Source organism: Phodopus roborovskii, unplaced genomic scaffold (genome assembly GCF_943737965.1).
Source record: "Phodopus roborovskii unplaced genomic scaffold, PHOROB, whole genome shotgun sequence".
NCBI lineage: Eukaryota > Metazoa > Chordata > Mammalia > Rodentia > Cricetidae > Phodopus > Phodopus roborovskii.
This window is the reverse complement of record NW_026126480.1, coordinates 56,297,396-56,320,980: the sequence shown is the minus strand read 5'-3', so window position 1 is coordinate 56,320,980 and position 23,585 is coordinate 56,297,396. Positions and strand designations below refer to the sequence as shown.

Genomic DNA, 23,585 nt, shown 5'->3' with positions numbered 1-23,585 from the left:
ATTCCTAGCATCCACATGGCAGCTCACAACAGTCTGTAAACTCCAGTTCCAGGGGATCCAACACCCTCACACAGACATATATGCAGGCAACCAAATAAAAACCTGTGTGTGTGCGCGTGCGCATGCGTGCGCACATGTGCGCACGCGAATCATTTTATGTGTATGGGTGCTTGCTTGTCTGCTTATATATTTGTGCACCGCATGCATGCCTGTTGCTCAAAGAGGCCAGAAGAGGACCCCTTGGTACTGGAGTAGCAAGATGGTTTTGAGCCACAGTGTGGGTGCTGGGAATCAAACCCAGGTCCTCTGAAAGAGCCACCAAGTGTTATCAACCTCTGAGCTTCTCTCTAGCCCCATAAGTTTGTATTTTTAGAAATTTACATATTTTAGGGTTTTTTTTTTCTCTCTTTCTATTCTTATTCTCTTTCTTGCTCACTGTGTGTGTGTGTGTGTGTGTGTGTGTGTGTGTGTGTGTGTATTTGACCTGGGCACACACATGTTTCAAGAGGGCAGCTTGAAACAACCAGTTTTTCACTCCATGCCAGGAATAAAACTAAAGTTGTCAGACTTGACAACAATCCTCTTTACCCACTAAACCATCTCATTAGCCCTATTTATTTAGTTAATTAGTTGGGGAGCAGAGATTGAATTCAAGGCCCCATGCCTTCCAGACAAGTACAGTGCCACTGAGCTACATCCCCACCCCCCAAATCTGTGAATTAAAGATAGCAGTTATACTCTAGAAATTGGAGAGTCTAATGGAGGAGTGTAGGGTTCTAACTGTTGTTTTTACTGTGAATAGAATGTAACTTTGAACAATTAATTCATAACTGTTTGGATGTTCAAGGGCTTGCCTGTAAATGAAAATGTTGAAGTGATTTACTGCTCTAATGATACATTGGTACCTTTTAGATTCTTCTGGGTTGTACTGGTTCTCATAGTTACTTTTGACTGATGAGGCGTACAGAAATTAGGCCATAAAGTCTCCTGTCTAATTTTGGCATTTTTAGACTTTAATGTGACCTTAGACAACAAGCCTAACTGGTTCAGCATTCTCCTTTAGTAATGAGGTGATGGTAATTATTTTGCTGTGTTTTATAGTATGTTACAAATTATAAGGAAAGAATCTTGTAAATAGTTAATTATTGGTAATTCCCAGAATGAGAGATGAAAAGGGCTGTGGAAGTTAAGGATATTTCTCACTGACCAAACTCTGTTATTGGTAAATATTTTTAGATAATAGTTAAGGCAGATTGACATAGTTAGAAGCTTAAAGGTTATCCTTTACAAATTTAAAAATTAAAAACCTTGTCAGTTATTTCGTTACCATATTTTTAAAGATGTAAACCATTTTGGTAAAATGCATCAACTTTTTGTTTTCACAAGGTTTACACATACATGACACCCATACACACGTACACATAATTACAAAGAAAATCTTTAAGGGTTTATTTATTTATGTACTTAATGTATATGAGTACTCCATCTTTGTGTACTTCTGTATGCCAGAAGAAGGAATGGGATCCCATTACAGATGGTTGTGAGCCACCATGTGATTCTTGGGACTTGAACTAAAACCTCTGGAAGAACAGTCAGTTCTCTTAACCACTGAGCCATCTCTTCGGCCCTAGAAATAAAATCTTTAGATTAAAAAAAAAAAAAATTTATAAGTCACATTTTTTTTAAATTATAGCCAGGTAGGCTTCTATTGGACCCAGTCTTTCTGCACATGAGTATACTTTGAACAATTTTTTTAAATTTATTTATTATGCTTACAATTATCCTAATGTGTGCTTGTACACCAGAAGAGGGCACCTGATCTCGTTATCAATGGTTGTGAGCCACCATGTGGTTGCTGGGAATTGAACTCAAGTCCTCTGGAAGGACAGCCAGTGGTGCTCTTAACCTCTGAGCCATCTCTCCAGCCCAAACAAATTTCTTTTTAATTAAAAGAAAAAGGCCTGAAGGCAATATAGAACATACAGAAACAAGCAGATTCTGAAAGGGTTAACACTTATAAGAAAGAATGGAATATATTTGAACAATTAAATTCAATCCATTCCTACTGCTTTTAACTAGAAAAACAAGAAGACTGAGAGAAGAATACTTAAGTCATTCTCAATGACTAGAAGTTAAAAGGGAAGAAGGATCTGGAAAAGAGAGATCCAGAGGATGAAAGTCTAAATTCTTTCTGTAAAGTAATCTCTGTGTCAGCTTCTTTCTAATCTCTGACTCCTGTGTGCATGAGCAAATCCAGGCAAACCAGCTAAAGACAAAGGAACTGAGTTGTGACTTGATCTTCTGCACCAGAGACAAGAGTTTTCAAACTGGGTTTAATGAAATGTAATAGCGTGCTTTAAAGCAATCCCCAAAGTGAATACTCTCCAGGCTTTGGTGGTTGTGAGCACTTGCTGCTATTGCTGAGGGCTCAAGTTTGGTTTCTTGCCTCCTTTGGCATCTTTGCTCACTTGATACACATATAGACAAGCAGACACACACATAAAATTTATGTGTTTATTTGTGTTAGGGGTATTGAGGCAGGGTCTGTCTATGTAGCCTGGCTGTTTTGGAGCTCTCTATGTCCTTGAAGTCTATCTTCCTCTGCCTTCTGGGTGCTGGGATTAAAGGTATCCAGCTAAAAAAAACTTTTTAATGTTAGAGGGCTATAACAGAATAAGTACACCAGCTGTAAAACATAATAGTTGTAGTGTCTAGAATGGAACCCAAACTAACTTTTTAAAAACCAGAAAAGTATAATCCAGTCTGGAAAATAGGGAATCTATATAAACTAAGTTCATATGTTAGAATTAAATCAAGGCCAGCCTGGTCTATATAGTAAGGTCCAGGAAGCCAGTTACATAGTGAGTCCCTGGAGAGAGAGAGAGGTTATTTAGAGCCACCAACAAAGTGAAGGGAAATGTTTGTGTTGAATAAAAATAAAGGAAATTTCAGCCTTCAAATACCCTATAGGAAACCCTAGAACATCTCCATTGTGAAAATCACTTTGTGACCTTAATAGCAAAATGGAGGTGATGGAAGAAGGAATCTGTGAATTTGATGATAAATAGGGAATTTACACAACCTGACAAATAAGGGAGAAAAAAAATACCCCAGAAATTCAGGGATCTGTGGAATAATCAAAAGATTGAACAATAGGATTCCCACAACAGACCAGAGAAGAGCTTTTTGAAGATAAAATGATCACAGGCTTCCTAGTGTGTGAAACATATACATTGGTTGGCCAAAGCAGTTCAGTAGTCACCTACTGGGATAAGTCCAAAGGCAACCTTGCTTGGAACAAGTATCAGAGGTCTCAAGACCACTCCCAGGGTAATTGGTTAGGGTTCAGTGGGTTCAGAAACTGATAACTCTACTGCTGACAGTTGATTGCTGCAGAGGAACACACAGAGGAAGATGCCATAGATAAGCTTTCAGCTGTCAGCACTCATGCAGGGAAGTACTGAATTCTTCCTCAACTATGATGACAAAGTACAGAGTTGCCATCCAAGAATGCTTGTTAAGTCCTTGGTATGCAGGAAGACAAGTGGTGCCCATGCGACTCCTACGTAACTACTCAGATTCCAGCATCTTTCCACCAGGCCAAAACAGACATTTGCCATAAATCATATTACTAAACGACACTTAATCTTTTTGTTTGTTTTTGTTTTCCTGAGATGAGTTTTTCGGTGTAATATCATTGGATATCCTGAAACTCACTTTGTAGATTAGGCTGGACTCCAACTCACAGAGATCCACTTGCCTCTGCCTTCCCAGTACTGGAATTAAAAGCATGTGCCACCTCCCCAGCTACTACACTTAATCTTATCACTGTGAAAGAGCATAGCCTTGTAGGAGACTTGTAAAATGTTTGGGGGAGGGGAGGAAATGTTCATCAGATAAAATATTTTATCCTTCTTTCTTGCTTCTACCTCCCAAGTGGATGTGCCACTATATATTCAGTTTTAACCCAGATTTCTGTATTAAATAATGAAAGACTGAAAATAAAATCAAGGGGCTGGGAAGTGGCTCAGCAGTTAAGAGCCCTGATTGTTTTTGCAAAGGATGCCCTCTTCTGGCCTCTGTGTACATTGCACATACATGCACATTAATACTCTTGTACATGAAATACAAACAAATAACAATGCTTTTTAGATGTGAGATTAAGAAGATTAAGGGAATATTGTCATAGACAACCTGGACTATAAAAATGCTAAAGGGGGTTTTCCAGGGGAAAAAAAATGACATTAGTCCTATCAAGCAGCAAAGTCAAAAGGATCAAGAATTTAAGGCCTTACCTGGTAAGCCTGACAGCTTGAGTTTAGTCCCCTAGAGTCAACATGGTAGAAGGAGAGAACCAATTCCCACAAGTAGTTCTCTGTCTTCCATGCATGACAGTGAGCTCAATTCCAACCTGGGCTACATCATGAAACCCTGTGGGGGAGGGGGTCAGAACAGAACAATGTACTATCCAGATGGTTCATTAGCTAAGAGCACTTGCTGCTCTTACAGAACACCCAAGTTTAGTTCCCAGTCCCCATGTTAGGCAGATCATAAAAGCCTTTAAGTGGATCTCCAGGGAGATCCCACTCTGACCTCCACAGGTAACCTGCATTCACATGGAGCACATATATAGAAAATACACTTAAAAATAACTCAAAGGAAAGTAACTGTGTGAAAGGAAGGAAGGAATCCATCCTACAGAATCTATAAAACAGCCACTAACACTGCTAAATGAATTTAACAAAATTATAGGAGAGACACTGGGTAATGTTCAAAGTGTAAGAAAACATGTCTAGTGTGCATAAGGTCCTAAGTTGATTCCCTAGAACTACAATAAAATACTCAAGGGCTGGACAAATGAGTCAGCAACCACCCATGACTGCAGCTGCAGGAGATCCAGTGTTTTTTAAGGACTATGAAGAGGGGTGGGAAGTTGCAAATCAGGAAGGGTGGTTGGTACATGCATGATATTTCAGCACTTGGGAAGCTAAAGGAGAAAGACCTGAGTTTGAGAGTAGCCTGTACCCCCACCCCCACCCCCATGCATAAAACAATTGCATTTAAAACCTCATTTAACCCAAAAGGGGGGCTGAAGAGATGACTCAGTGACTTAGAGTATTTGTTGCAAAAGACCAAGGTTGGATACCTAATACCCACTTGTTTTTTAATTAACAAATATTTTTTAAGACATGCTAGTAAGCCTGGCAGTGGTGGTACACACCTTTAATCTTAGCACTTGGGAGGAAAAGGCAGGTGAATCTCTGAGTTTGAGACCAGCCTGGTCTACAGAGCAAGTTCCAGGACAGACAGGGTTACACAAAGTTTTTTTCAAAAAATAATGAAATCAAAATAGGAGCTGGGGAGATGACTCAGCAGTTGAAAATACTGCATGCTTTCCACTTTATATTTTATAAAGATTCCCCACTTTATATTTTTTATTATTTTGGTAAGAGTTGGCAGATGTTTGGAGAGGTTCTTTAGTAGTTAAGAGTATGCACTGTCTTGCAGAGACCCAAGTTCGGTTCCAGCACCTACTTTGGGTACGCACAGCCACCTGTAACTATGGCTTCACCAGCCACTTGGATTCATGTACACATACCCACTCAGAAACACAAACACACAATTTAAATGGGTTTGTTGTTGTTTATTTTGCTTTTCTCTTTTTTTTTTTTTTTTTTTTTTTTTTCCTTCGAGACAGGGTTTCTCTGTGGCTTTGGAGGCTATCCTGGAACTAACTCTTTTAGAGCAGGCTGGTGTGGAACTCACAGAGATCCGCCTGCCTCTGCCTCCCAAATGCTGGGATTAAAGGTGTGCACCACCAATGCCCCAGCCCTAAATAAGGAGAAAAAAAAAAAAAAGATTAGGGCTAGGCAATATGACACACACCTTTAATCCCAGCATTTAAGAATCAGAAGCAGGTGGATCTGAGTTTGGAGCCAACCTGATCTACATAGTGGAATCTTGTCTACAAACAAACCAAAAAACTCTGTTTTGTACACACAGGTGCTACCTGCTGTAGTCAGGAAAGACCACCAGAACCCCTGGAGCTACAGTCACAGAATTGTGAGCCAGAATTCTTTGTTAGGGACTGAACTCCTTCCTGTCCTCTGCAAAAAGCAGTACTTCTAATGGCTAACCCATCTCCTTCACCACTCTGTCACCTATGGAGTGGGGAGTGGTGGACATGTTTGGCTTCTAGAGTTTCCCTTAAGTTCTAGCCTCTCATCCTCTCATGTGGTAGCTTCAATGACTAGCCTATCCTAATGACAGGCTCTTCATATTTGAAGACAGGAGCACTTCTGTATGGGTCATATAAACTCGTGACAAGTTTTAGGTGGTATCTTAGGATATTGCTTACCAGTCTTAACAGCATCTGGCATACAAAGTTAATTGAAAATCAGTAATTTTAAGAACTTAAAAAAAAAAAAATCTTACAAAGCCAGGGTGGTGGCATATCCCTAAGGTTAGGTAAGAGGACTGAACTCAGCCTAGGCTAAATAGCATGACTCTGTTTGAAAAGAAGAGAAGAATAGACTATCTCCATGGTTTGGGACTAGGCAAAGGATTCTTAGGTGCACTAACCTCAAAATAAGTTAGTTATATTTCGTGAAAATTAATTTTTAGTTTTTGCATAACGGAAGACATCGCTAGTAAGCACTGCCTTGAGAAAATACATGCCAAAATGTTTCTGTTGAACTATCAGAAACTGGACTGAACAGATTAATGACACTTCCCATAAGAACTTTACACAAATGACTGGTAAGACAGTATAAATGTGTCCAACAGTAAATTTCACACAACAGTTAACCACTGTTGGTGCATGCTAAAGGCTAAAGTTAAAGACAGTCCCCAGTGACAGTAAGGTGGTAGAGTAGTGAGTTTCATGGACCGAGGGTGTAAATAAGGAAATTGTCCTGTGAACTAGCAACCCTACTGTAGAGGAATAAAAGCTCCTTCACAAAGGTTTTTGTTTTTGTTTTTGTGGCAGTTTTACTAATAATGTCCTGAAGCTGGAAATAGTAGTTTATCAGTAAGGGAACAAACATTTCTTGACTTAGTTATATCTATTTGTGGGTCTTGGGACAATTTGTGGAGTCAGTCCTCTACTTCTACCATGTGGGTCCCAAGTTTACCAGGCTTGGCAGCAAGTGATCTACAGCCAGACATAGCTGTTTTTGTTTGTTGTTGGTGTTGGTGTTTTCATCAATATAAACAAATCTCAGATATTATGCTCAGTGAAAAAAGCATAATAAAGTGAACAACGTAAATTACATCTGTGTGGCGGTGATTGCTTTTGAAGTGTTGACCTTTCAGTCAGCTGAAAGGTTTGCTTGGCTCATAGTTGGCTTTGTTGTGTTGCTCTTAGGCCTGTGGCATCACCCATTACAGGGCAAATGTGCTGAAGCAAAGCTGTCAACCTTATGGCCAGGGCACAAAAGAAGAAAACTGTCCCACAGTCCCCTCAATACCCCATAACCTAAGACTTCCACAAGAGTGGGGCAGGGCTTCCAAATTCCATAATGAGAAAGGTACAAAATTAAGGACCTTTCAAGAGTGCGATCTTTTCTGTACACTGATGGGATTGAAAAGATGTTCATATTGTACATGTACTTGGTGACTGACAATATTATGAAAGAGATGCTCAACTTTAAGCATGGTTATCAAGCTGAAGTAGATGTCCCGATAGCCATGCTTTACTTTGACATGCATGTTTTAAAACTGGAGTGAACAAGACACATACAGAATACAGTACATCAGTGGATAACAGTGATAGTTGTACAACAATGTAATGTACTTTTTTATTTTTATTTCATGTGCATTGCTTTTTACCTGCATGTATATCTGTATGAGGGTACTGTATCCCCTGGAGTTGTGAACAGTCGTGTGGGTGCTGGGATTTGAACTAGGTCCTGGAAGAACAACCAGTACTCTTAACTGCTATGACATCTCTCCAGCCCCAAATGTGCATGTACTTAATGCTACTGAACTACTCTAAAAAAAAAAAGAGAGGGGGGGAGGATAAAAAACAAAAAAAACAGCCCAAGTTGTTTTATGTCATATGTATTTGAGTACAGTTTTTTAGGTTTATTTATTTTGTGTGTATGAATATTTTGCCTGCACATATGTTTGTACACCATGTGCATGCCTGATGCCCCTTGAAGTTAGAAAAGGCATTGGATTCCCTGGGACTGGAGTTTGACAGACAGTTGTGAGCTGCCATATGGGTGTTCAGAATTGATCCTCAGTCCTCTCCAAGAGAGCCAACTCCAGGTAGAAGCCAGGCATGATGGTTCACATCTGTAAATCTGTAATTCTAGGACTTAGAAAGTTGAGGAAGGAGTACAGTGAGCTTGAGACCAGCATGATATGACAGGAGGGTTGTACAGTCAAAGCAGTTCAGTTGCTAGAGTGCTTGCCTAGCATACAAGACCCCTGGGTTTGAATCTTGGAACTGCATAAATGGAGCCTGTTGGTATATGCTGTAATCTCAGTACTTGGGAGATGGCAACTAGAGGATCAGAAATTTAAGGTTTTTCTGCTTGTCAGTTTGAGGCCAGCCAGGGCTTTGTGAGAACCTTTCTTAAAATTTTTTGTTTGAATTCAGATTTGTTAGCAGTGAACTATTGTGAGTTTAGTGTGGTCCATATACCACTTTAGTGTGGTTCTATATACTCTTTTATTGTTGAGACAATCTCACTCTATAACCCAGACTAGCCTTAAATTCATGGTCATCCTTCTGCCTCAGCCTCTCAAGGGATTGTAGGTATAATTGTTTATAAGGACAGGATTTCAGGTAATCCACCACACCTATCTTCTATACTGTTTCTAAATTAGCAAAGCCAGAAGTCTGACAGGTGCAAAAATACAGACTTAGTAGAGGAAGAAAACTCAGGTCCTTGTGTCTTTACCCATTTGTTATCTAGCTGTATCCTTAAATAAGGGAGGTCAAAGAGTTTCCAGATCTACCCTGCTTCATAGCTGGGAAGGGCTGATCTCACACTCCTGTTGTATGTGCTCTACAAATTGGAAATTGGGGGAATGAATGAAATGAATGAATGAATGAAAAATGATTACTAAGAGTCTAGGGGGTTAGTTAGTTTGAAGGGGGTCCCTACAAATTTCTTTAGCTTGCTGCCAACCTCATCTGTGGCCAAAGCATGTGTGCATGTTTGACAGGGAGACTTTTACCCTGTCAGTGATCTGTGCCACTTAGAGATGTGTGTTGTGCTAATATAAATCTGTGGTAGAGCAGACATAAGCCTCTTCAAGAGCCACAAATTTGGGATCTGAATTTACAGACATCTAGTATCTTTTACAACTTAAAAAAAAAAAAAAAAATGGCCTCATCAGGTGGTGGCGGCCCACACCTTTAATCCCAGCACTCAGGAGGCAGAGGCAGAGGCAGAGGCAGGTGGATCTCTGAGTTCAAGGCCAGCCTGGTCTGGTCTATAGAGTTGAGTTCCACACAGCCAGGGCTACATAGAGAAACCCTGTCTCGAAAAAAAACAAAACAAAAAGTGGCTTCATTTATCCTATTAATGAAAACTGAATCCTAATAATAAAATAATTCATGGGAGAATGCCCATATCTTTTTATTTTAGTAAACTACTTTTTGAAACTGAACTGCCTGCTTTACTTTTTATTTAATTTGGCAATGTTAGGGATGCAGCTTGTAGCCCTGGCATGCTTGAAGGCAAGAGCCTGTGATTGAGCATTCCACAGACTTTGTGTTACTTTGACTGTCCGTAAACAAGGTTGGCCTTAAACTCACAAAAATCTGCCTGTCGCCGCCACTACCACCTAGCTAGCATTCCTCTATTAATGATCAATTTTCCCTTTTGTAGTCAAAGCCTGGCAGGTAGCAAGGACTGTGGTCCCAACACTCAGGAAACTGAGGAAAACTGCTGAGTGGCCAGCTAGTGCTACAAATGGAAAACAGTACTCTATAAAATAACCAACCAGCCCAGCCACAAAGCCTGACTTTCCCCCACCTAACTTTTCTTAGATGTATTGAATATTGGAACGTTAAAGCAAACAAAAGACTGAAAAGAAAAGAAAATGTGTAAATCTTGAATTGTTCTTTTAAAATGAAGTTAAAGGTTAATTGGAATTTTGTCAGTTTTATTCCTTTTTCAGAATAAGCATTTTATACCCTCAAGAATAGTTGGGTGGTGTTCATGCCTTTAATCTCAGCACTTGGGAGGCAGAGGCAGGCAGATCTCTGAATTTGAGGACAGCCTGGTCTGCAGCATAAGTTCCAGGACTACACAGAAAATCCTGTTTGGGAGAGTAGATTAAATTATGTAGACTTTTGGGGGTAACAGCTAAAAATCAAATCAAACTGAGCTTAAAATCAAATTCTTTGCCAAAATTTAGTAATATAGCAAGTAAATGGATCGGGAAATCGGCAATCACTGCTGTTTCTGACTGAAATTTGCAGAGGGGCATCTTCTCTCTTGAGACTGCCATTAGCCACAGCAGCTCCCTCTTTTGGTGTATTACGGTTACTGCATCTGGCATTCTTAAATCTCGATTCATCCTTAAATCTTGCTAGCAAGAACTAGAAAACCTTCGTTTTCAATAATAATAAAAATAATGTGTGGGCCTAGGGCCTGGCTTGGGTTCCTGGAGATGCTCACTTGGGGGACCTATGCTCCCTAGGGCCGATGTGCCCTTTTCGCTCGCGTGGCTCCACGAGACCGCTGCAATAACGGCCACCTTAGCAGAGCTCTCTCCGGAACAGGCAGATGCAGCTTGTGGTGCCTGGGCAGTATGCGATGGGAAACTGCTGCTGGACGCAATGCTTCGGGCTGCTCTGCCGGGGAGGGGCCCTGATGGAGACAGGAGGCTGCTGTACAGGATCCAAGTGTTTTAGAGTATGCCCGAGAGGTGAGCGCTTAACTTAAAAAGAGTCTTGCACATTCTACTCTTAGGTGATGGCTGGAAAGAGACCAGAAGCACCCTAAGCAGCCCACTGAGGAAGTGATAGTTGATTTGTGAGAGAGGCATTATGAGTCAATTGCTGCAAAACAGACCTTCTTCAGGAAATCCAGAGTTAACTTCAGAAGAAGAGTTAAATTTGGGAGAAGGGGCTTGGTATGCTGCTCAACCCTGAGCAGCCAGGGCAGCAAAGCAGAAAGTAGTTGGGTCAGGAAAGTTGCACATGCCTTATACCTCCTAGCAGCCTAGCAGTGAGACTCAAAGTTAAGGGCCACAAGACCAGTTTGGATCTTGTCTGAGAAACAAAATGGCAGTATGGATTTCATCAGATACACCAAATTAACACCAAGTGCCTAAAGCAGCTATTACTTAACGATCAAAAAACTAAGCTAATAAATATGTATCCTTTTGATGAGACCAGAAGATGAAAGAGGAATGACTAGGATGTTTCTCAGGAGGCAGCCTTCAGAAACAGGAGTACATTTATTCGTTAGGCAGCACTTAGGTTAACACTGACCCGGGCAGGAGAAGGACTTTGTTAAGGCAGAGATGGGTAACAGCGGCAATTCTGAGCGTTTCAGGTTTGTGAATCCTGTCTTAGAACTGTCAGATTCTAGCATCAAACACTCTGAAACAGATCAAGAGATTGGATGAAGTGAAATTTTGTGACCCCGCTTAGCAGTTCTGACCTAGTGTTAAAAATGGACTAGAATGCATTCGTGATGAATGCTGAGCCTTTTAAGGGGGAGTAGAAATCATGTTGTAAGTGCTTGTTTACTAGAAGGGAGTGGGAATGGTGGAACAAATCTGAATGGCTTCAGAGTAAGTATAATTTCACAATCCTTCTGCTTTTCAAAACCAGCTAAAGGACTGTAACATGTTATCCATTACATTTATTGTAACTTTTATAGCATGTTTATCCTTATTAGGTTTTGCATTTTAAATCTTGACTATACTTTTACTGCCTGACCAAACCTATTTTATTATGCAACTAAAAAATGTTTAAACGTGCTTTTGTTAATTTTCAGCAGATAGGAAGAGAGTTGAAAGGAGATAGATTAATTTGGAATGCTATCTTTCTCGTTTCCCTGCATTATTTTACTTTGATGAATAATTTACTTTGAATTATTCACTTTGAATTCTGTTGTCTGATAACTAAGCACAGTTAATTTGAGAAGATCCTAAAAAAAAAAAAAAATGCTAGGTATGGTTTCTTTGTATACCTATCACAAACACATATCCTAATGTAATGTTAACACATTCTGAACAGATGATACTATATAAAATAAGCTTCTGTACATGTTACATTGGTAATAATTAAAAATGATATGTAATCATATTTAGATATTTTACTTCCTTATACATGCCACTATATTGACTTTATATTAGTTTCCTGAGTTTGTTTTCCTATTTTTAAATTCTGTTTCTAATAAATGATCTTTGAAATATTTTACACAGAATGTGTAAATGTAAATGGTTGAAGAAAACATAATAGTAATGCAGGTATTTAAAACTAAATAAAGCTAAGTGGTGGTGCCACCCACCTTTAATCTGAGCACTAGGGAGGTAGAGAGGCAGGAGGATCTCTCCGAGTTAAAAGCCAGCCTGGTCTACAGAGCAAATTCCAGGATAGCCAGAGCGACACAGTGAAACCCTGTCTCGAAAAACCTAAATAAATAAATATCCAATTGGTATAAAAGATTCCACTGATGTATATCAATAGATATAATTTATGGCAGGCAGCTTTTCTTTTTCCCTAAGTTTATGAACCAACATACAAGGCCAAGGAGTGCCATTGAGATGGCTCAATAGGTAAAGGTCAAGCCCACCCTGAGTTCATGCCCAGAACCCACATGGTTGAACACCAACCCTTGAAAGTAACCCCCCCTCCAAATATACACATGCACTAAATGAATGCATGATTGCAAAATAAAAAGCCAGGAATACAAAACATTCCCTGATTGTTTCCTTGATTTTTACTGAGGATTGAGCATGGGTTTTTGTAGACACGCTTACCTGGGCTTTCCTTAGTATTTTTCTTTGTAGCAGCAACAGTGCACAGTGTACTGAAAAAGGAAGTCGAGGTAAAAATCTAGATTTTGCCATTATTTTCATCTCATAGAAGTAAATATTGCCTGGTGGTGGTGGCATACACCTTTAGTCCCAGCACCTGGGAGGCAGAGGCAGGAGGATCTCTGTGAGTTTGAGGCCAGCCTGGTCTACACAGTGAGTTCCAGGACTGCCTCCCGAGTGCTGGGATTAAAGGCGCGCGCCACCACTGCCGGGCCATATGGAGGGGATTTATTAAGATGTCTTACCTGCTTTGTTTCAGCTAATCTAAAAATAGCTGTCTGCCAACAGAAGGTCTAAGAATCCAGTAATTGTTCAGTCCTTGAGACTGGACATCTCATCTGGTCTTCAGAGTTCATCAAAATCTCAAAAAAGTAGGCTCTAATGCCAGTGAAGAAATAGACTTGCCGGCAATAACAGGCAATTATCTAAGCCTTCCTTCTTCCATGTCCTTTATATAGGCTGCCAGCAGAATGTGTGTCCCAGATTAAAGGTAGATCTTCCCATCTCAACAGATCCATATTAAAAGTGTGTTTTTGCCACTTCTTTTTAGTTAAGTTGATATAGTCAAGTTGATAACCAAGAGTAGCCATTATAGCCATATTATAGAAGACTTGGGAAGTAGGGAGGAATCATTTGTAATTCACCAGCAATATAAATATTCTCAGTAAATACAGAGGCTCTGCATCAGAAGCATAGAAAAATAACTAATGAGACTAGAGAGATGGCTCAGTGGTTAAGAGCACTGACTTCTGGAGGACAGGGGTTTGATTCCTAGCACCTACATGGCGGCTAACAACCCCTGAGAGCTAATGTTGTCTTCTGGCCTCCATGGAAACTTTCTGTTGTTGTCTGCCAAGAATGCTTTAGTCTCCACTTGGCATATTCCTGTGTGAGGGGCATTATCAAGAAGTGAATGAAAGTTATAGTCATGCTGGCTCTGGGTTACAGGCTGGGCTGTCACAGGTTTGAAGAGCATGTTAGAAGTATATAAGATGCTCTGAGGAGAAATAAAGCTGTAAAGGCATACAAAGTAATGGGATACAGTGTGCAGTAGAACAGGAAATAACTGGGCGGGGCCTGAAGAAAGCAAAGGAACAAGCTGTGGTTTGGTGTATAGAACTATCTATTAATGCCCTTTATCTGCTGTTCCTTCTTTCATCCTTTTTTGGCCCAGACCCTAATTCCACTGATTATTTTAAGGCTGAACCCAGGGCCTTTCTCTATGGTTATGCCGTTTATATCCTGCATATATCTAGGGGGCACTAGTCACTAATTATTATAGGTCTGACTGTCTTTTCTAACAACTTACCAGCAGATGGCAGTAAAGTCCATGAAGACACAGTGGCTTTTTATAGCTTATGCAAATGTAGAAGTCTATTTCTTTACTTTTAGGTTTATTCATTTTATTTATATGAGTGTTTTGTATGTGTGTGCCTGGTGCCCATTGAAGTCAGAAAAAGACATCAGATCCCCTGGAACTGAAGTTAAAGACAGTTGTGAGCTCCCCTGTGAATGCTGGGAACTGAACTTGAGGGGTCTTCTGAAAGAGAAAGCAGCCAGTACTCTTAACCTCTAAGCCATCTCTAGCCCTGTTGTTTATATTTTATACTAGTTTTTAAGAATATAGATAGTTGTTTTAGAGTATGTTTCTCCAGTTATGTTTGTTCAGTTTTTTTCTCTTTAAATACAAGGTATGTATTTTGTGCCTGGAACTCTATAGAAGCAGTATCATGTCCTTCTAGGATATGTCATATGCAGGAGCACATATCATCTATTTGTTCTGCTGGTGGTGACATGGAGCCTTTATGCATTTTGTGTTGAAACTACACATACAAATTTTGACATGTGTACATGCCTGAACTCTGACCATAGGAATTGTCCTGCTTAGTACTGGCCCTTTTTAGTAGGTCTGGTTCTGTTCAGTTTTCTTGTATCATCTCAGTTCAGTCATGTGCAGGTTAGTGGCACCCTGTTTTGTCTCTTTTTTGCAAAACCACTGCAGCTGTTCTGTCAGGAATCACAGAACCTTTCCTTCCAAGACTCAGATCTGTCCAACACTAGAAGCCTTGTCCATTTTTATAAGGTCAGGCTGGGCAATTTCCATGTCTCAAGAATTTAAAAAAAAAAAAAAGTATTGGACAGATGTGTGTCATAGGCCTAAAATTCCAGCACTTAGGTGATCAGAAGCTTGGTGTTGGGATACAAAAAAATAATCCAAAATAATGAATTCAAAAATAAAGAGGTGCCAGGATATCAAAGAGCTAGATGGCTCAGTCAGTAAAGTGTTGGGCCTGCGTTTAATCCCTAGAATCCACATTAGGATAAGAAAGAGAGGAGGAGGGTACTGAGTTAGTGCAGTTTTATAATCCCAGTGCTGGAGACAGAGAGGGGAGACAGGTGGATCCCTGAGGTGTGGTGGTACCTTGTTTGTACAAATAAATAAAATGTGTCTGAAGCTCAGAGGGTGGAGCTTTTCCACTAGCTAACCATAGAGGTCTGGAGGTTTGTACAGACAGGAAGTGAGAAGGCTGTGTGGAGAAAGGAATATAGGTGAAAGGAAGCAGGAACTCAGTCTCTTTTCCACTGGGAAACTAGTGAGGTAAAGGTGACTTTGGCTTGCTCCTTCTTTGTGATTCCTCTCAGCATTTCCCCTATCTGACTCTGGGCTTTTATTATTAAGACCTATTAGAACTCATGTTGCATATTGCTGCCCAATGTGGGGCAGAAGGAACAAGCTATAGCCATGCTTTATTTGTATGAACAAGGTATGGCAACACTGGGGCTCAGCATAACCTGTTAACAAACTCCAGAACAGTGAAAGACCATGGTTTTTGTTGTTTTGCTTTTTTGAGACGACGTTTCTCTGTCTAACAATCCTAGCTGTCTGCAAATCATTTTGTAGACCTAGCTGGCCTCTTAACTCACAGTGATCCAACCAAGCACTGGGATTAAAGGTGTGCACCACCACTGCCTGGCTTGTTTATCTTTACATTTCAGCACTCAGGATGCAAAGAAAGGCAGGCAGATTTCTGTGAGGCCAGCCTGCTGTACCGAGTGTGTTCCAGGACACCCAGGGAAACAAAGAAAACCTGTCTGAAAAATGACACCAGAAGGGGCTGGAGATGGCTTAGTGGTTAAGAGAGCTCTAGCTTCTCTTGCAGAGATCCTGAATTCAATTCCCAGCAACCACATGGTGGCTCACAACCATCTATAATGAGATCTGGTATCCTCTTCTGGCTTGCAAGCATACATGCAGACAGAATACTATATACACAATAAATAAATCTTTTTTTTAAAAAAAGATACTGGAGCATCTGGCTTCCACACATATGCACCACACCCAAATGTATCAATTGAAAATTATTTCAAAAACAGTACCTCAAAGGGCCACAAATACGTAGCTCAGTAGGAAAGTGGTTTTACTCAGCATTCATAAGACCCTGGATTTCTCAGTCTTAGGCCCTGGATTTCTCAGTCTTATGCATGCACACACATTGTGGTTCAGGTAAGTACATAGTCTCTTATAGCTCTTCTTACTTATAGCTCTTCTATTTTCAGATTAAGACAAAAACTGCCCACGGCTGTCTCTCCAGCCACAAAAAATAATAAACGACAAAGACTTGTGTTTGATTTCAAGTAGGATGGTCTGTTTTTGTCACTACTTTCTCTCTTACCCCAACTGGTACATTCCACACAGTGCTGGCTTTGGGTCTGGGATCTAACCATTTTATAAGCATTGTCTAATTTAATGGAATGATTGAGATGGGGTCTTGCTATGTTGTCTATTCTGGTGAACTGTAGGCTCCAGTGATCCTCCTGTCTCAGCCTCCTGACATATATTGTCTGACTTGTTTGCTTCATGTAGTCAGCAGCTGTCAAGATGTTTCTATCTGTGCTACCCTTATCACCCCTACTCCCTGTAGAATCCAAGACCTCGCTTGGTGAACCTTGTTTATTATCTTTTCTGCCAAAAAAAAAAAAAAGTTTACAGTTGATTACACTTTACCCCAGTGAACCCAGTAGCCATAATAAATGCTTGGTCTCTCATCTCTATAGTGGGCACAGTGCATATATTTGCTGGTTAACATTCTGCTCTGCAGCATGTATAGCCACAGGTAGGGCCCTGGGTTCTCTAACTTCTGCTCCCTCTCTTGGCAGTACGTGATCTGATTTTCTGGCGAGATGTGAAGAAGACCGGCTTTGTCTTTGGCACCACGCTGATCATGCTGCTCTCGCTGGCAGCTTTCAGTGTCATCAGTGTGGTCTCTTACCTCATCCTGGCTCTTCTCTCCGTCACCATCAGCTTCAGAGTCTACAAGTCTGTCATTCAAGCTGTGCAGAAGTCAGAAGAAGGCCATCCATTCAAGTAAGTTGAAATCCATGATTTGCTGAGATTGCTCAGATGTGAAGTTCTGACCTACCTCCTGCAGCTGATTGATGACAGAAATATCCTCTAAATGCCTTGCATTCACCCTAAGAAGTGATTGGGTTAGTATCTAAGCAAATCCCGAGCAGGGTACAAACTAGCTTGCCCAGGGTTGTCTACTGTTTCATGTTTCAGCCCTATATAGTAAAGCCCAGAAACAACTTAGAACTCCTAATACTAGAACCAGGACTTTTCTCAGTGTTAATTCTGAATTATATTTCTAATTTACTTTAGCTCTTGTATAGTTTCCCTGAGTCTGGGAGCCTTTTTTTTTTTTTTTTTTTTTTTTAAGTGTCTGGATCCCCTGGAACTGTAGAGTTGCCTGTGGGTGCCAGGAATTGAACTCAGGTCTTCTGGAAGAGCAGCCAGTGCTCTTTAACCTTTATTTTATTGTTTATGTATGTGGGTGTTTTGCCTGCTTTGTATGTCTGTACAATATATGTGTGTGGTGCCCTTGCAGGCCAGAAGAGGGCATTCCAGACCTGTAGTTGCAGGTTGTGAGCTGCCTTGTGGGTGCTGGGAATTGAATTCAGGTCTTCTGCAGAATGACCAGTGCTCTTAACCACTGAGCCATCTCTCTAGTCCCAATCTTTTAAAAACTCTTTGTCTCCTGGTAGTGGTGTTACATGCCTTTAATCCCAGCCCTCGGGAGGGCTTCGAGTTCGAGGCTAGCCTGATCTAAAAAGTGACTTCTAGAGCAGTCAGGGTGCCACAGAGAAACCCTGTCTCAAAAAACCAAAAATAAAAAAAAGATAAAATAAAAACCCTTTGTGTCAGAGAAAGAGCCCCTGCTATGACCTCTGGAATAGCCCGCTGGTTCCTTGCTGGTGTTTGTACATTCTGTTGAGAAATAGAAGGGATAACTTAAGTCATGTGTGCCCTTAAATTCTTTTTGTAAGTGTGTATGTGTGGTGTGTGGGTGTGTGGTTTTTCAAGACAGGGTTTCTGTGTGTAGCCTTGGCTAGACTTGAACTCACCTCTGCCTCCTGGGTGCTGGGATTAAAGGCATGTGCCACCACAGACCAGCTTTTTGATACTTTCTTAATAAACAAAGAATGAGTTCAGGGTTACATCTCAGGACAAGGTGGCCAGGAATGGTGGCTCACACCTGTAATTGCTGCATTTGGGAAGCAGATCACTTTAAGTGCAGGCTAGAGTTATCTATATAATAAGTTCTAGGCAATCCAGGGCTATGTAGTTACTCTCTTTCCCTGCACACATCCACACCCATTTTTTTTTTAAATCTCACCCTTTAAGAACAAAATACAGAGTGTGTTGTGTAATTTCCAGCCCTAGCATATTCATGATCACTACCATTTTAAGTCTTTCTTACCACCACCACCACCCCTTTTTTTAATTGGGGATTGAGTCCACAACCTTATGTATGCTAGGTAACTGCTCTACCACAGAGCTGTAGTCCCTACCCTCTTTTTTCTTTTAGTTTTTGTTTTGATGGTGCTTGTTTGAAACAAGGTTTGTCAATATAGCTCTGGGTGTTCTGGAACATGTTAAGGGTCTTTCTTAGACAGAGAGATGATGCTTAGCAGGTAAAGGTATTTGCCTTTAAGCTTGATAACCTGAGTTCAGTTCCCAGGACACACATGGTGGAAGGAGAGAACCAACTGCCACAAGCTATCCTCTGAACTCTACACGTGTACCGTGGTGTTGTACATGTGTAGAAACATACACTTTCTTAGTCAATGTCTTGTTGCTGTAAAAAGACACCATGACCATGGCATCTCTTATAAAGAGAAACATTTCATTAGAGCTGGCTTACAGTTCTGAGGTTTAGTCCATTATCATCAAGGCAGGAAGCATGGTGACATGAAGGCAGATATGGTGCTGGAGAAAGAGCTGGGAGTTCAGCGTCTGAATCAGCAGGCAACAGGAAAAGAGTATGTGCTACTGGGCCTGGCTTGAGCTTCTGAAACCTCAAAACATACCTCCTGTGACATATTCTTCCAAAAGGCCACACCTCCTAATAGTGCCACTCCCTATGATCATGTATGTAGGCCATTTTCATTCAAACCATCACAACACACACACACACACACACACACACACACACACACACACGTATGTATGTACGTTAAAAATAAAACAATTTATTTTAGAAAGCTAGAAGAAGGTGCTCACTTGTATAGGGGAGGAGGAGATAGGCAGGTCTCTAGGGCTTACTAGCCAGTTAGCTTATCCTGATTAGTGAATTCCAGGCCAATGGGAAACTGTCTCAAAAAAAAAAAAAAAAAAAAGTTTTACAAAAATGGTGGACAGAGCCAGGAGGTGGTGGTGCATGCCTTTAATCTCAGCTAGGAGGTAGAGGCAAGCAGATCTCTGTGAACTTGAGGCCAAACTGGTCTGCAGAGGGAGTTCTAGGACAGCCAGATCTATTAATGCAGAGAAACAAAAAATAGACAACAACAAAAAAAATTAGTGGACAGTGCCAGAGAAATGACACCCAGAGTTGTTCTCTGACCTTCACATGCAAGGCATACACACATACAAATGGATTTTAGGTTTTTGCTTGTTTTATAATACTAGGGATTGAACCCAGGATCTCATGTGTGCAAGGCAAAGTCTTCTGCTGTCTGATCTACATTCCCACAGAATGTATTTTGATATTTCCATTTTAGATAGTCCTTCATTATACATGAAAGCCCTACAATTTCATAGATAATTGGCATATTTGCTGTTATCCACTAAAGGACAACTGTGTCCCCTACAGATTTCTAGAATGCCAGTTTCTCATTAAAAAAAAAAAAAAAAAAAAAAAAAAAAAAAAAAAAAAAAAAAAAAAACACTGTGGCTAGGCAGTGATGGCCCATGCCTTTAATCCCAGCACTCCAGGAAACAGAGGCAGGTGGATTTCAATGAGTTTGAAGCCAGCCTGGCCTCCCCAGTGAATTTCAGGACACCCAGAACTTTTACACAAAGAAACCGTGTCTTGAAAAAACAAAATGCTGTTGTCATTGAAGAATTTTCCTTTATGTGTCTTATGTGTGACTGTTTCTTCTTCTTTGGAAGGGCCTACCTGGATGTGGACATTACCCTGTCCTCAGAGGCTTTCCACAACTACATGAATGCTGCAATGGTGCATGTCAACAGAGCCCTCAAACTCATCATTCGTCTCTTTCTGGTAGAAGATCTGGTTGACTCCTTGAAGGTTGGTTGCTAGGCTATGATTCAGAGGTAAAACAGGGAATACAGGATTTTATTAAGAAAGAGAAAGCCTGTTAAAAGGGGAGGTAGGTGTCAACAGAAAAAGCTGTTGCCTCCCTCTTAAGAACAGCATTAAAACAGCAGTCATCAGCTCAGCACCCAAGACAGTGACAGTTTTCTGACTATAAAGTGCAGGTCATACAGAGTGTAATACAGCACTGCATTTATGTAGGCCTAGTTAGCCTGAACTCTGAGTTACATTATTCTTGCTTAACCCTCTGACATTGGACTTCACAGCTGGCTGTCTTCATGTGGCTGATGACCTACGTTGGTGCTGTCTTTAATGGAATCACCCTTCTGATTCTTGGTAAGGTGACAAGGAAAGTGTGTCTGTATGTTTATTTCTTGAAGTAGTCTGTAAGACTAAAATGTAAATTCTGGGCCAAATGGTACAGATCTATAATCACAGTTATTCAAAAAGCTGAGGCAGAAGGATCGAACCTGTACCAGCAAGTTAATAAGATTCTGTCTCAAATAAAAATTATAATAGGGGTTGGGGATGCCAGGCATAATGGTACACACCTATAATCCCAGCACTTGGTAGATAGAAACAGAAGGATCGGAATTCATTATGTTAAACCTCATAATGAGCTCTAGGCCCACTTGGGACACATGAGACCCTCAATTTAAAAAAAAAAAAAAAAAAAAAAAAATAGTCAGTCACTGAACATGCCTTTAATCCTAGCACTTGAGAGGTAGAGGCAGGTGGATCTCTGAGTTTGAGGCCAGTCTGCTCTACAGAGTGAGTTCTAGGACAGGCTCCAAAGGTATACAGAGAAACCCTGTCTCAAAAAAACAAAAACAAAACATAATAATAGCCCAGGGTAGAGTGTGTCTAAAGAGCATGTGCTCGGCATACCCACTTATCCCACATGGCCAGCCTCTTGATGTCTACAGTGTGTGTTAGAGATTGGAGTAACCTGGGCTCCTGGCTCTGTGTTTTATTAGATGGTCTGACAAAGAAATTTCAAAGTGAGTTGGGAAGTAGTGACTCATGCTTTTAAAAATCCCAGCACTGGGGAGGCAAAGGCAGGAGGATCTCTTGAGTTCAAGGCCAGCCTGGTTTACAGCATGAGTTCCAGGACAGTCAGAGCTACACAGAAAAACCCTGTGGGGAAGGGGGGAATTTTAAAGTAACTGTTAAGTAAAAGATTGTTTAGATTTGTTTAGAAACCACTTTTGTATTTTAGAAATTGATTCCTGTCATACAAAGAAAGCAGCCTGTGTGGGTTTTTAACACTGCCCTGATCTGTTCTCTCCTAGCTGTCCTCCTGTTTCTCTCTATCTGTGTTGCTTGAGTCTCTCACATTTGCACTTGCCATTTTTTGATTCTGTCTTACAGCTGAGCTGCTTGTTTTCAGCGTCCCAATTGTCTATGAGAAGTATAAGGTAGGCAATTGTCTGGAAACAGGTATGCTAAGTAATGTGCGACTGGCTTCAATTCATTTTAAGGAAAGTAATAGACTGAGAGTCTTGTCTTCCAGCAAGACTGGAGGCCTAGGATAGATGTTCTGTGTCATGGGGAGAATTATTCTTTCCAAAAAAGGAAGGTGAAGAGATGCTATATAGAGAAAGTTGATTTTGGGCTTTTTAATATTAAATGAGTTAATCATGCCTGGGAACCATAACACATAACTACAAAAAGTAGATTAAATCTGCAGTTTCAAGTACTCAGAAAATGTACTTCAGTGTTAATAAAGGAAATATCACTTATGTCCTATTTCTACAAATGAGAGGTGATTTTTATTTTGAAGTGTTGCATAAATTGAAATCTGAAATTAAAAATTTATAATTCTTTGAAATCTAGACATTTTTATTTTCTAGAATAGTGACTAGTAGAGTTTTTAATGGGGCAAGAGAGAATATTAACAAAATACATTATGTGAAAGAATAATGTAATTAAAAAAGGTAGCCAGGCTGTGGTAGTGCATGACTTTAATCCATGCACTTGGGAGGCAAAAGCAGATGGATCTCTGAGTTCGAGGCTAGCTGGTCTACAGAGTGAGTTCCAGAACAGCAAAACCCTGTCTTGGTTGGGGGGGGGGGGGGGAAGCCTTCAAGAAAATTCTTAGCTTGTATGTTGCTCAACTGAGTCTGAGTCTAACTTCCTTTCTTTTTTTTTTTCTTTCTTTCTTTCTTGAAGACGCAGATTGATCACTATGTTGGGATTGCCCGGGATCAGACCAAGTCAATTGTTGAAAAGTAAGTGCACTTAAAGACCATGTTCACCATTTCCTATGTTTACTCTACCTCTCCCCCCATAATTTCTACTCTGCATTATAAACTGTTACTGTCAAAAGTAACTAATTTTCACCCTGAGATAGTTTTATTTATTTGAGCCTTTTGTTAAGAAGCGTCTTTTGGGCTGGGCAGTGGTGGCACAGGCCTTTAATCCCAGTGCTCGAGAGGCAGAGGCAGAGGGTCTCTGTGAGTTCAAGGCCAGCCTGGTCTACAGAACAAGTTCTAGGGCGGCCAGGGCTACACAGAGAAGCCCTGTCGGGGGGGAGGGGGGGGTGGGGGGGGAGCACCATCATTATCTTTGGATTTTGTTGTTATGGTAGTTTCGTTTGTTGAATTCAGTTTTGTTTTGGTTTTGGGGTTTTCTTGGGGTTCTTTTTGTTTGTTTGGTTTGATTTTTGGGTTCTTGGGGGGTTTTTTTGTTTGTTTGTTTGTTTGTTTGCTTTAGAGACAGGGTCTTGCTATATAGCCCAGGCTGGCCTTGAACTTAAATATCCTATCCTTAAGCTATCAGGAAAGAAGTTATCAAGGGAAATACTTTGGCTGTCAAATAATTTTTGGTTATTTAATCCTATTTTATTCTCATATGTATCCCAAGTTAAGGCAACTCTTCCCTTGTCTTTTGTAGTAAATAAGTAAAGCTTAGATCCTGGCATTGTGGTAAACATCTGTAATCCCAGGACTTGGG

The 23,585-nt window shown here is 40.6% G+C and overlaps 1 protein-coding gene across 4 annotated transcripts in view; it reads left to right on the top strand.

The window, feature by feature from the left end:
- Rtn3 (reticulon 3) overlaps window positions 1–23,585 on the top strand; it is a 56,293-nt gene that overhangs the window by 30,665 nt on the left and 2,043 nt on the right. For 3 of the 4 annotated variants that reach the window (XM_051193819.1, XM_051193823.1, XM_051193820.1), the window contains 5 exons: window positions 17,173–17,380; window positions 20,465–20,603; window positions 20,897–20,966; window positions 22,002–22,048; window positions 22,803–22,861. In XM_051193819.1, coding sequence (XP_051049776.1) covers window positions 17,173–17,380; window positions 20,465–20,603; window positions 20,897–20,966; window positions 22,002–22,048; window positions 22,803–22,861 — 523 coding nt within the window. Of the gene's footprint in view, window positions 1–10,747; window positions 10,891–17,172; window positions 17,381–20,464; window positions 20,604–20,896; window positions 20,967–22,001; window positions 22,049–22,802; window positions 22,862–23,585 lie in introns of those variants that run through there. The other variant, XM_051193821.1, reaches the window with a different exon arrangement.